Source organism: Diadema setosum, chromosome 9, assembly GCF_964275005.1.
Source record: "Diadema setosum chromosome 9, eeDiaSeto1, whole genome shotgun sequence".
Lineage (NCBI taxonomy): Eukaryota > Metazoa > Echinodermata > Echinoidea > Diadematoida > Diadematidae > Diadema > Diadema setosum.
Window position 1 is genome coordinate 14,855,529 of NC_092693.1, and position 13,107 is coordinate 14,868,635.

Below are 13,107 nucleotides of genomic sequence, written 5' to 3' on the forward strand. Positions count from 1 at the left end.
ATTGTACATTTTCATCTTCTACTTGAGAATGCCTGGTCAAATTTTAGTAGAGCTGTGAATAATTTAGATTAGTGACTGCGTGAAAGGTGAACTTGCGATACTCAGGTGAGCGCTAGACCCGCGGGTCTCTTGTATTTTATTGTTTACTTGTTCAGTTATAACAAGATTTCGATATAACGAAAGAAATCTGCCAGTCCTGCGGACTTTGTTATAATGGGAGTCCACTGCATAGGAAAAAGTGATCATTATCTTATGGCTCATTTTCCTTGTACTGGTACATTGAGGCCAGAATATGTACTCCTAATGTGGATATATATAGTTCATCATTTTTTTTTTTTTCAGGATGCACAAACAAATTGCATTCTGCAGTCACAAAGCAATGCTATATCCAGACAAATCTTTAATTACCAATATGAGAATTGTGGCAAGCTGAAATAAATATTTGAGTAAACCTATATCGATTTCATTGTTCAATGACCAATTTGTTTTGTATTCACTGTCATTCTAAGGGAATAGCATGTTAAAGGGATGGTATAGTTCTGGTTGAGATAGGGATTCTGGTTTTGACTTCTTACAAGATAATTAGAAATTTCTTCTACAAATTGTAAGAGATATTAAAGAGCATACAATTCTAGCAGGAATTCAAGTTTGACAAAAATCAGTTTTGACATTGCTGAGATATCCAGAGACATGGTGTCCAAATAAAAGGTAGGTCCACCTTTTATTAGGACCACTTTGTTTTTTGTTTTTTTTTATATTTCAGCCATTTCAAAACTGATCTTCACCAAATAAACTTTGAATTCCTCTTAGAATTGTATGCTCTGTAATATTTCATATACACTGTAAATTATTTTTAATCATCTCATAGAAAGTTAAAAACTAAATCCTGATTCTACCAAGAGTATACCATCCCTTTGAGTTGTCTGTGTGATGAGACAGATACCTGATGATGGTTTGTTTATTTTATTAAAACCTTGCTTAGAGCTGACTGCGTAGGCTTGAGAATATGCTTCATACATGTACAACACTGGTAAATGTTCAAAAGGTCTGCATTTTGAAGAGATGCCATGGAATATACATGTACAAGGAACATTGTGAGAACGAGCTGCTTGGGACTATAATACTGTATTGAAATTTCCTAGCTCATTATGCCGTGCATCTTGTTATGTCAGGGATAAAAACAAAAGAATAAAAGGATGGAACCTGCAAATGTGTCTGTGTCGGGTATCTCAGTACATATCGTACCTTGTTATAACAATGTTCCACAGTATAGCGAATGTTTGAAAGCTGAATAAACCTCCAGAGTTTACAACATCAGTAGGCAATTTGTATAGGGGTCTTGAGATAAACTGACTCCATTTTCATGCAAGTCAAACACCAGTATTTTGTCAACATGTGTATGCTGATACAGTGTACATATACTCAATATATTATACTGTACATGTATCAAGCATTTTTTCAAGCCTATGAAATCAATTTTAAGCAAGGTTAATTCTATGTAATACAAACGCATCCTCACAAACAAGCATGCATTCTGAAAGAGGCCTTCAAATGTCCACCTAATCACAGTTGAACAACTGAAGGAAAGATATCTTAATCCCACACCAAGCACAATTCTTGAAAGGCAGCTTGTAAAAAATCAATTCTTAAATGAACTGCACCAAACTACATGTACAATGTACCAGGTACACACATTCACCCGAGGTTGTCAATGTTTGCCAATGTTTATCTACATTTTATAAATTAATACCTGTAGTACACACATGCACACCCACGCACGCACACACACACACACTCCCTCTCTCTCACTATTGTATATCATGTAGCTGTATATTTCCATAATGTGATATAGTGTATGTACAAGACTGACAATTTCAGTCAGTCAGTTTCTCTACAGAACTTGATACACAGATAATAAGTCAGGCAAAACGTGAGCGATAACATTAACATTTTTCTGTTTTATATGCACCACAACAACATGAGTTCAATGAGTGCTGCATATGTTACAGGGACATCTGTTAAATGAAGGCTAGGTATGAACACTGATGAGACACAACCCTCTGTAATCAGTCCAAATGACAAGCACACATAAATACATGCATCCCCACCCCCCCCCCAAAAAAAGAGCAAGTTTAGTGTGCACGAAAAATGCACCAGATTTTCAGAATGCACAGTATTGTGCACTGCTGCAACTTGGCAGTACAGTGCATAATTGTCACCAAAATCCAAGTTATTTCCTTTATATGAAGTGAGAAAAACAGAGATACTGTACAGTATTGATGAATTCATCTTAAAAAATCTCAATCTCACAGCCTGGTCTATGCATATCTGGTCAAGATGAACCATTAAGTTGAGGGTTTGAAGAAAAAAAATGTTCTGCCTTTAAAAGAATTAAAAATCACAATCATAAAATACAATTCAGTGCAAATATTTTGCTGAACATGCATCACTTTTATGTGGAAGTACTTGTATAAACTAATAATGGTTGCCCTAACCAGAGTACCACTGGGAACAAATGACAAAGATATCATTAGTATACTTTGTACATGTAATTCTAAATCTTCTTTCTCCGAGTCAAATACCTAGCGATTATCAGAACTGCATCATATTTCCTGCCTGATTTTGTGCTCTCGTTAACTCATGTGCAGTACATTCTCATTATAGTACACTTTATGGGAAGCAGAAAGTCATCAGTAAATGGGCCTATATGTGAGTCGTGTATCACAGAAGGAAGCCTCCTATTCACTCCTGGTCACGTGATGGCATCTACAGTACATCGTATCATACCTGTTCAAATGTGTAATGCTGGATTAGATCCCCTTAACACAAAAACTTTTAGAGGAGAAACGAAAGTATAATTGTATATCTTAATTCTATGTCTCATGCAAAAGTATGACTTAGAAAAAGCATTACAGAACAAAAAATAATTCCACTTTTTCCACTTTTAGTATGTACTGGTTGTATGTATGTTGAACACATGAAATAAAAATTCTTTGAGTGAAAAACCCAAACAAAAGGTTGTTTAGCTATGAGGATGATCATATGAAAATAGAGCTGATAAAATTTTAGACAAACCTGCTTCTATGGACCACTGCCATTTTACCACGACAGGTGTGATCTAAACTACCACAGCTGTTAAGATATGACCAAGAATGCTGTACAGCTATACTTGTAGAAAGATTTTGGTGTGATATAACTATGATATGTCCACAATAACTATTCCTGTAGCATATTTTCATAACTTATGTCATCATGACGAAAACTGGCATGACTGACACCCATGACGTAATCTACAAGATTGTGTTTTGAATTGTTTCAAAATTATCAATTTCTAATTTTAATCAATTTAAATGCAAATCAAGCCCAAGATCTGACTGGATAGCCTAATCAAAAGCATTAAGAGTCTGCTTTTGGTTCATATATCTGTTTCAACATATTCTCTATTTTTAAGTTAGCATTCTCTCTGGTAAACTGCTAAATGCACTACTGTATAAGCTGCTATTTTCGCGAATTTTGCGAATTAGTGTCGGACCGCGAATTTTACAACACATGAAAATGTAACCATGTCCTTGGGTAATAGTGCACTTACGATAGCCTTGGTGTCTATTTGCGAAAAACAACATCTTGTGAATATATCCGAGACCTTTTCATTTGCAAAAATATCTGTATGCAATGATTAAGGCTTATACAGTAACTGGTTATTTACTCCCTGGTAGCAATACAAAATAATGCCTCACTGGGATTGGTGGCATTTTGATTGCAATTAAGGAAAAGGAATAGTTTCTCCAAGGAATAATACTTTTCTCAATTTGTTGCTGTGGTTTTCAATTGTGAATACTGAAGTACAGTATATGAAATATATATTACGTGTACTTGAAAAGGATACTTCAGAACTTAGAGCAACTGAATGTGCTTTGTCCATATTCAGAGAAAATGTTGAGAAACTCAAGACATTGATATGAATATTGCACCTGAAACTGCCATTGGTTTGAGATAAAAGTTGACATCAGTTACCATACCAGAGAATCAACACCATCTTTAGATGAATTATACTTTCAGAGGGCTGCAAAGGAGTGCTGGTAATGTCAAGAAGCATGCCTCTGAAATATGAGACATCCTATACCCAGTATGCCCTTGAAAATGGAAGTTCTGTGTCTGTCTTATGATGCATTGGATACTTCATGGACAATAGTCTCCACTGTGACTGACTGTACATTCTGCATGTTGTGCAGCCAAGTGGCAGCTGCCATGTCTTCCTCGGACACCATCCTACCAGACTGGTCAGCATCGGGACCCTCGTCCACCTCGAGAGCGCCCACCTCGCCCATGTTGTCATTCAGAACAGTTCCTACCATTTCCGTGGTACATATCTCGGTTTCTGCCTGCACTTCCGGGACAATGACAATGGTTTCTCCTTCCTGCACCATGGGGAGGCTCTTGGATGCAAGGGTTAGCAGCTCCCCGATGGTGGTGGTCTGAAGATGTTCCGCGACATCCTCATCATCCCCGGTTCCATTGGTAACAATCTCTCCCTTCTCCCCAAGAGCTAAGATAACCTGTTCCAGCTTCTTCTGCACCTCCTCCCTTTGATCCAGAACGGTCACCTTCTGCTCCTGCATACCATCTCGACCCGGAATGACTGTCACCACTGAAAATGACTGCATATTAGCCTCATCAAAGACTGCAACACCTTCATCCTCCCCTTCTGGAGGCATTTCTTCCTCGCAAATCTCATATTCCTGCGGTCCATCCCTTCTTTTGTTTACACTTTCGGCGACCTCGAAGAAGCTGATGTATTCTTTGTCATTTGCATGCTGCTTTCGCACATGAATCACATATTCCCTAAAAGAATTTGACGAGAAATCAGCACATGCCCTGCACTTGTACATCTGGACTCCTTCATGCAGTTTGGTGGTCAAAATATGCTTCCTAAGATTCTGCTTATTGTTGCACTGGTATGGACAGAGTGGGCACTTAAAAGGTTTCTCACCAGTGTGGATGATTTTATGCCGTGTCAGGTGGGTCGAAAGGCGTGCTCTGTAATTGCAATTTGGGTAAGAACACTTAAATGGTTTTTCGCCTGTGTGCAGGCGGATGTGCTTTGTCAGACTGTACTTAGTTGATGTTGCATACCCACACTGCGAACATAGGTAGGGTTTTTCTTGGGTATGCATTCGCTGATGAGTAATGAGGGAGGAGCGATACTTGAAGGCAAATGTGCAGCCCTCAAAGGTGCAGGGATACCTGCGCTCTGGATTGTGCTTCATGTATATGTGTTGCTTCAGCAGTAGGTTGTCAAAGAAACCAGCTCCGCATTCTTCACACTTGAAGGATCGTGTCCGCTGCATGTGTGTCCTCATGTGCCGGTCAACACCGTTCTTGGTCAAGCTCTCAAACTCGCAGAGGGTGCACTTGAATGGCTTCAAACCCTGGTGTCGGTACATGTGCTTCCTCATGTCAGCCATTTGAGGACACTTATAGTCACACAGCTCGCACTTGAACTGTTTGTCGGGATCGTGACTTCGCTGGTGGGAAACCAAATTTCCCTTTGTGGAGAATGTCTTGTCACATTCGGTGCAACGGAATTCCACAAGGTGATTCTCAGCTGCAATGTGCTCATTTAACAGATCTTCTGTTTCAAATTCTTGCTTGCACTTACGACACATAGCAGCTTTGTGTTCTTTGCTGTGTGTGTCAAGTTCCTCTGCCGTCTTGTATTTTCTGGGACACTTTTTACAGGCATGAAGCTCAATTTTAGCTTTTTGTGCATGAATGATTGATCTCAAGTGTCGATTCAACATCTTTAAATTTTTAGTTTCATAACCACACGGAGCACAATGATACATTTTGGTTTGTTGTAGTTCTGCAGGATCTTCCTTTATTCTTCGTTCTGCAAGAACTGTGTGCCCTTCCTTGGCTCTCTTTTTGTGCTTCCTTGTTGCACAATGTATTTCGATCTTTTTCTTTGTGAGACAATAGATGTGACAGATGTGGCAGTAGAATTTGCCATCTTTGATGTAAACCAAAGTATCTTCTTGGCCGTCATGTGAATCACCTTCTGAAACATCACTACTCTGCTCATCCTCTTCAGTTTCTGCATCTGATTCACCTTTTCCTTTTCGAGCTCGCAGTTTCAATTTCTTGCCAGGTTTCACTGCCTTCTGCTTCTGCTGTTTTGCCTTCTTTTTGTTACTCATTACCTGCCCATTTTTCTTTCTTCTACCTCTTCTTCCCACCTGACTCCCACCAACTACCTTGATTTTCAACACAGATCCCTTTTTGGCATCTCCAGCATCCTTACGTCGGATTTTGTTCTTGCCTTGCAGCGAATCATTTTCACTCGCTTTTGCAACCGTATCTGTCCTATTTCTCTTTCTTGGGGATGCACTATCAGCACTTTTCTTGTCAACCCTTTCTCTTTTCACCTCAACATCCATCTTTGAGTCACTACGGTCAATGCCAGACAGAAGGTCTGTGTATGATATCCTGATTCCTCTTCGGCTTGATCTCCGAGGTGACCCCTGAATGTCCACTTCATCCTCCTTGTTAGTCAGTCCTCTTAGTCTCTTCTTGGCAGAATCCAATTTAGGAGATGACTGTGGGATGGATAGCTTGCGTTTCCTACCGCGTCTTCGATGTTGATTATGAGGAGGACTGCTGGCAGCTCTGCTTGTAAAGGATGGCTGTGTATCGTCCCTTTCTTCAGTATTCTGTTCCTCATCTTCACCTTTTCTTTGCCCTGATGATTCTTCATCTCCTCCTGTTGGTGTATGCAAGATCAATGAGTATGAATAGCAAAAATCAAAAGGCATTAGCTCAATGACAGAAACACATAAAATTCTACAGTAGCAAAAACTATAGTACAATGTGGATTTCACATAATGATATTGGATAAGTCTTTTTTGAATTGCGTTCAAGAAATTCACTTTCAAGATTAATCTGACACAAGGCCATGACAAGACTTTGGTGATCTTAATATTTGTTGTGATTATAGTTCAGTTTCAGACACTAACTTTGTTATCACCTTATTGTGCATTAGTTTCAAGTACAGAACATAGACAATCCCATGATCCATTTATGCTGATTCACTGACTTAATGTGTAGTAATCCACTCCAGAATCAAAATAATTGGAAGCTGACAGTCTACAGATTTCAGAATATCCTTCTATGTCTTCTCTCCAATAGACCATTGAATAAATAATGAATATAATATTACTATTATATTAGATGACAAAATCTCAGAAGTATGAAAAGTAAAACCCAACATTTTCTGCATGATGTATACATACAGTGTAGCTGTGCCATCACAAAATGAATTAATCCTCCACATCAACTAGCATGACAGCATACCAGTACATCAATTGTAGTTTGTAAAATTGAAAAGTGTCCATAAGCTCCTTTGCATTTCAGAAAAGATTGTGAAATCACGTAGAAGAGATTTTTTTTTTTTTTTTTTTTTTTTTTTTTTTAAAGGCTGTAATATGCATTTTTAAGCAGTTGTCCTGTTCACACAGGTATACCCAGTCATTGGGTGTCCGGACAGGTTGTGGGACCGGACGTGTACTGTAAAGTGCATCTGGTTTGACATGACGCGCCTACGTAAACAGTTGTTTGTCAGTGAGGAGCAGTGCTTAATTGCGTATTCAAAGTAAAATAAGCAAGTCAGTATACGCGAGAGTCTTAAGTGTCCAGACACCCAACCCCCCATCCCATATCATGGAAACTCTTCTGGCAAACTTAAAAAAGCACATTTCTGATTATCATGACTGATGTAAGGTATGTACCCGGTATATGTGTCCATGCACCTCAAAACGAACATAAAGTCGCACACACTGATTTTGCGTATGGACTGAAAATAAGTGAAATGGGTCAACCTAGCCGAACTTGACTTTTTCATATTTTCTGAAAGAGGGGGTCTTCTTTTACATTATGCTAAAATTTGGTATCATAAAACGGGCAGGAAAGTGTGGTTTTTTTTAGCAGTTTATCTCGAACATTTTTGGTAGAATAGTGTGATTAGGTGTGTCTTTAGAATCCCTTTTTCATTTCTGAAAAACCCTGTCCACACTCTTCACTTTCAACTCTAATAACTTTTGAAAGGATAGTGCTACTGCTTTGAAAGTTGGCATTAATTATGGACAGAATGTGTTAATGAGGCATGTTTAATTTCAGTTTAATTTGATAATCTCTTCAATGTTGTTACTCTGGTGGTTTACTTCCTGTTTTTTGTCCCATTCATCGCACAGCCAGCACGGTTTGGTAAAGATTAAGCGCTTGAATAGACACTGTACTTCAGAGCCTCTTTTCTCAGTTCACACTTTTCCTGAGTTTGTGCTTTCTTTCCAATATTTAGATAGGTTAGGAGAGTCCATTTGATTTGAGTTATACATCATTTTAAAGCTTAAGGTCTGCTCTTTCAGAATATGGTCTTAACTAAAAATTCATGTCTGGCGACTTTTTGTTTGTTTTGAGGTGCAGGGTCACATATATGCAAATATCCTGGTAGCGTCATTTAAAAGTATACAGGAGTAGAGAGAGAGAGAGAGAGAGAGAGAGAAAGAAAAAAGTGAGTAATCTTGAAAATGAAAGCCAGGGTGTGAATTGTTTCAATGTGCAAAGCTTTTTATACCTCCTTTCCCTGGAGCACGGGGACTGCACAACACAGAGCATTTTGACTGCCGGTGCTCAACATAAGACATCAGCCCCTTGATCTGGGTGTTGCATCGAAGGCAGACATGTACATCCTCCTCGGACTCCATGTCAAGTATGTCACTCAGGCCAGATGCAGACAAGGGCACTTGATCTGTAAACAAGCATTGTGGAAAATTACATTAGGAGTTTACATTCCCCAGGATCCTTATCAATGTGAACATCATTCATGGAAAGCTCTGATCTTGCTGACTATCTCACAGAGTGGAAATGTTAAAGGACAAGTCCCCCTTCATATGTACACAAGGATTGGGAGAATGAAGCAATATCAGTAGAACACATCAGTGAAAGTTTGGGGAATATTGGACAATCCATTCAAAAGTTATGATTTTTTTGAAGTTTCAGTGCCACCATCACTGGATGAGAAGACTACTCCAGCTTTAACGGCACCAGCAACCTCAACACGTACTCCAGCTTGTGATGTTACATATATTTGCATAGAACAAAAAGTTACGAATTTTTTAAGTTTCGGCAGTCACTGCTGGATGAGAAAACTACAACACTGTATGATGTCGCATGCGTAGAACGATATGAGGAAAATATAAAGAGAATTCCACTAAATTCCTTCTTTTTTTTAAAGTGCACATTCCTTTGACTAACTACTGATGTTATTTAAGGGTAGGACTTAATATTCAATTCACCCTGCTTTCTGAAAGAGGCAAGTCAAGTGAGACTCTATTATTATGCGAGAAAAGTAAAAATGTGTTGACTTTTCTTTATAATACTTGTAAGGGGTGTTGGTTTCAAAACACAGCGCAACCGAGTGTGTCAATGACTCAAAATAACAACCCACGGACCGGCACGGTTAGAGGCAGTTATCTTGGAGCATGTACTGTATATGTAAGTTTACTGCAAATCGCATTTTCAATGTGCACTTGTGAATTCAGAGTATTTTCTTTACATGTGAGTAAAATTTCAGGCAAATTGTGAGATATCTTAAGTATCTATTGATAAAAACAAACAAACAAACAAAAACATTAGGGTGCCGATGTGTTGGACACCCAATACTGACTATGCAAGTAGGATAGATATCATTTGCACTAGTCTAACATCTTTATGATCTTTGGATGGCACCGGTAAGTTGTTACATTTGCCTTCAACCACTGGCACTGTCAACACTAACACGTCGTAGTGTCGTTACATAATTACAGTGTTAAATAAATCTGAATCAAATACCGGTTCGAGAACAATCTACATGGTGACAAAATCTGGAAAGAAACAGCAGTAATATATGGATGGAGTGTGACGGTGAAAAAGGGAGGCCTACATGCTACATGTTCACGTTTCGTGTTTTTGGCGTGGGGGAATAACGGACGCAACGCTATTTTAATATGAGGATACTCGTACGAACGTAATTCCGCGCCAAAGGTATTTGATTGTTGTCGCCGCAGTAGGAGCGCCATATCTTTTACACACTCATCATACACAACTGCGCGGCGCAGTTTTTTACGCACTCTCGAGAAAGCCGAGTTGATATGACATTTTAAAAGTGCAAATATCTGCATACATACAAATCTATATGTACATATACCATGATTAAATGGCTAAATAATATTTTAAAATAAAGGACATTCGTGTTAGAATAATCAATCAACTTAATTCAACGACAAATTACCTTCGAGAATGTCACAATGCGCCCGAAGTTGGCTGGTGATGTTAAATTTTCAACTACCATAAGCACCATCTATGGTACGCTAGCTCTGCTCCAGTCAAAGAGCTTTTTCTCCTCGGGTCGGTCGCGCATAGACTGAGGCACGTGCCTTTGAGCAAACAAACTAAACGAACGTCAACGAACAAACAAAAGAAAAAAAAAATGTTTGGTGTGAGGTATGAAAGTAAACCGACTTGGTCACTTCATTCCTGAAATTTGAAAGACTTATTTTTTTTTCAGCAGACTTTTGTTTAAATTGTCTAAGAGGAAATTATATAAGAGCCTATTTAAGAAAACGTGCTGCGGGATGCGATGCGGGACCCATAACTAATTGGGCCTATATACTGAGCCAAGATTGGTAAATGCTGAGGTTGTGAATGTATAGAAAGTTCAAACACTCTTATATTGTCTGTTACAGCAATATTTCACTTATTTATTTATCTATTTATTTTACAGCAGATTTTGTTTAAATTGTCTTAAGGAAAGGGCGCCTAAAAGAAAACTACCACTCCACACAATACTACACACCTAAATATAGTACTGCTATGAACCCCACAGGATCCATTTTGGGCATACTTAGTCAGGATTGGTAAATGCTGAGGTGAATGTATAAAAACACTCCTATATTGCCTGTTAACTAAAGCAATACATGTATTTTAAAGGCCTGCGCAAATTGAATGACAAGGGGGAGTTTTGAATAATAAAGCAAATACACGGTCTCGAGTACCAGCTTACACAAGATCAATACACAGGGCTATGTAGTTATCTTTCACTAAAATAATAATGATTATTATGTTGACTATCTCGGACAAGCCTTCAAGAGTTATCAACTTAGTTTTGGTTAGATCGATCGCCGGTAGTGGCAGAAAGCTGCAACAAGTTATTGTGTCTTTGGCAACGATCGAGTCCATGTATGCCAAGAGGGGGAGAGAGAGAGGGAGAGAGAGAGGGAGAGAGGGAGAGAGGGAGGGAGAGAAAAGCTTTGAGTCCCAGCTGTAGATATAGGCCTACGTAGTGTTGAACATCAGTGCACCAGGTTGCTGCTTCTTGCTTCGATTGCACTGATAAGGAGTCCAGGACAGGTACCAGTAGTCAATTATTAGGCCAAAAAAATTTAGTGGAAGTAGGAGTTGGAGTATCCGCCATGGGCGTAAATCCCGGGGGGATGGGGATATAAATTATCCCCCCCCCCCTGAAATGGAGGAGGGAGATGGCCTGTACAATCACCCCCCCCCCCCGAAACTTGAGTTAAAAAAAAAATGGAGGAAGCAGAAATGCGATTGTATCAATTTTGGCATATTGCCTTCAGGCAGGTAACAGAGCTGTTCAGTATTCTGTGTTGTAGGATAATGTATACATAATTTTCTCAAGCGCTCGGCGCGCTTCGCTAGCTCGCGAAGAAAGTCATATCGACCAGAAGGTATGGTCCAGACGTTGACAACGTCAAATAGCATAGGCTTACATGTAAACATGCTATGACGCGAGCAACGCGGGACCGTCTGAAAATTATGTACGAAAACAAACAAACAATAACAAAAACTATACCGCCATAGTTTTTGAACCCCCTCCATTTCCTGAATCATTCCTGAAACAATGATGACTATAGGCATACACATCCTAGCAGGGAGCGTCGAATCTATCTCGGGGGGGGGGGGGGGGGCAAAGGGGCATTCCCCCGCCCCTACGGAAATGTTGTCCTTATAGTTTATCAAAGAATGTGCAGCAGATCTTTCACTTACAAATTTTAAAGTTCCCTCATATGCAGAGGCGTCGATGGAGGGGGAGGGGGATGGTTCCCCCATAAAAGTATTGGGGACAAACATATTATTTTGTTCCTCCTCGTAACTCCCGAGATGTGGAAATGTTTTTACTTTTTTTGATAGAAAACTGTCTAAATATTTCACCCAAAAATGGCTGAATTTCAATTCTGAAAATACAAAGTCTCCCTCGCGTAAGAGGGGGATAGGCCTAACCCCTTCCATACCTTCCCCGTTCAGTACTTTCTACTTAATACACTTTAGATTGGCAGATTTTAAAATGTTTCATCTCAAGTGTGCACCATCGAGGTCTGTTACTTCAGTTTAAACAAATGCAAATATTCCGTGGGTGGCAGGAGATATCTACTCTCTTTAAAAAAATCGAGTGAAAATATTCACTCTGAAGGAGTGAATACAAAAAAGAGTAAATTTAGAGTGAAATTGGAGTGAATCTTGAGTGAAAATGTTCATTTTCACTCATTTTGGAGTGACCTCAGGGATCACTCGAAGATTTTGGAGTGATCCCCGAGGTCACTCTAAAACGAGTGAAAATTAACATTTTCACTCAACATTCATTCCAATTTCACTCTAAATTCACTCTTTTTTGTATTCACTCCTTCAAGAGTGAATATTTTCACTCGATTTTTTTAGAGAGTAGATACTTTCAATTAACGGAGGGTTCCCCCCCCCCCAAAAAAAAAAATAAATAAATAAAATAGAAATAGTATACACTTCTGGGATTGAAATTTTCCCACATTACATCATAAATGTGTTTACGAGATATTTTCATCTGAATTCTGAAAATGCAAAAGCACCCTCGTATATATATGCAGGGGTATCGATCCTGGAGGACGGGGAGCGCGGACGGGGGAAGAGGGGAGGGGCAAACATATTACTATCACTGTGATCCCCATGCCCGAAATGAGGAAAATTTTCTTGCGCTTTTTGATAGAAAACTGGAAGGATGGTGTTAGCACTCGCCAGTAGTAT

General features: G+C 39.2%; 1 protein-coding gene across 1 annotated transcript; it reads right to left on the reverse strand.

Annotated features, from left to right (window-relative positions):
- Positions 1-1,972: 1,972 nt before the first annotated feature.
- On the reverse strand, positions 1,973-10,408 carry LOC140232670 (uncharacterized). The gene is made up of 3 exons (XM_072312775.1): positions 10,325-10,408; positions 8,630-8,803; positions 1,973-6,760 (listed from the first exon to the last, which is right to left on the reverse strand). Exons 2-3 carry the CDS (start codon positions 8,757-8,759, stop codon positions 4,161-4,163), a joined length of 2,730 nt encoding a protein of 909 aa, XP_072168876.1. The 5' UTR covers positions 8,760-8,803; positions 10,325-10,408; the 3' UTR covers positions 1,973-4,160.
- Between the last annotated feature and the right edge of the window lie 2,699 nt (positions 10,409-13,107).

Bases quoted from the DNA above. Each gene is read 5' to 3' on its own strand.
- LOC140232670 (XM_072312775.1), bottom strand. From the start codon at position 8,759: ATGGAGTCCGAGGAGGATGTACATGTCTGCCTTCGATGCAACACCCAG. The intron at 6,761-8,629 runs GTATAAAAAGCT...ATACACCAACAG, and splicing joins CCGTGCTCCAGGGAAAGGAG to GAGGAGATGAAGAATCATCA.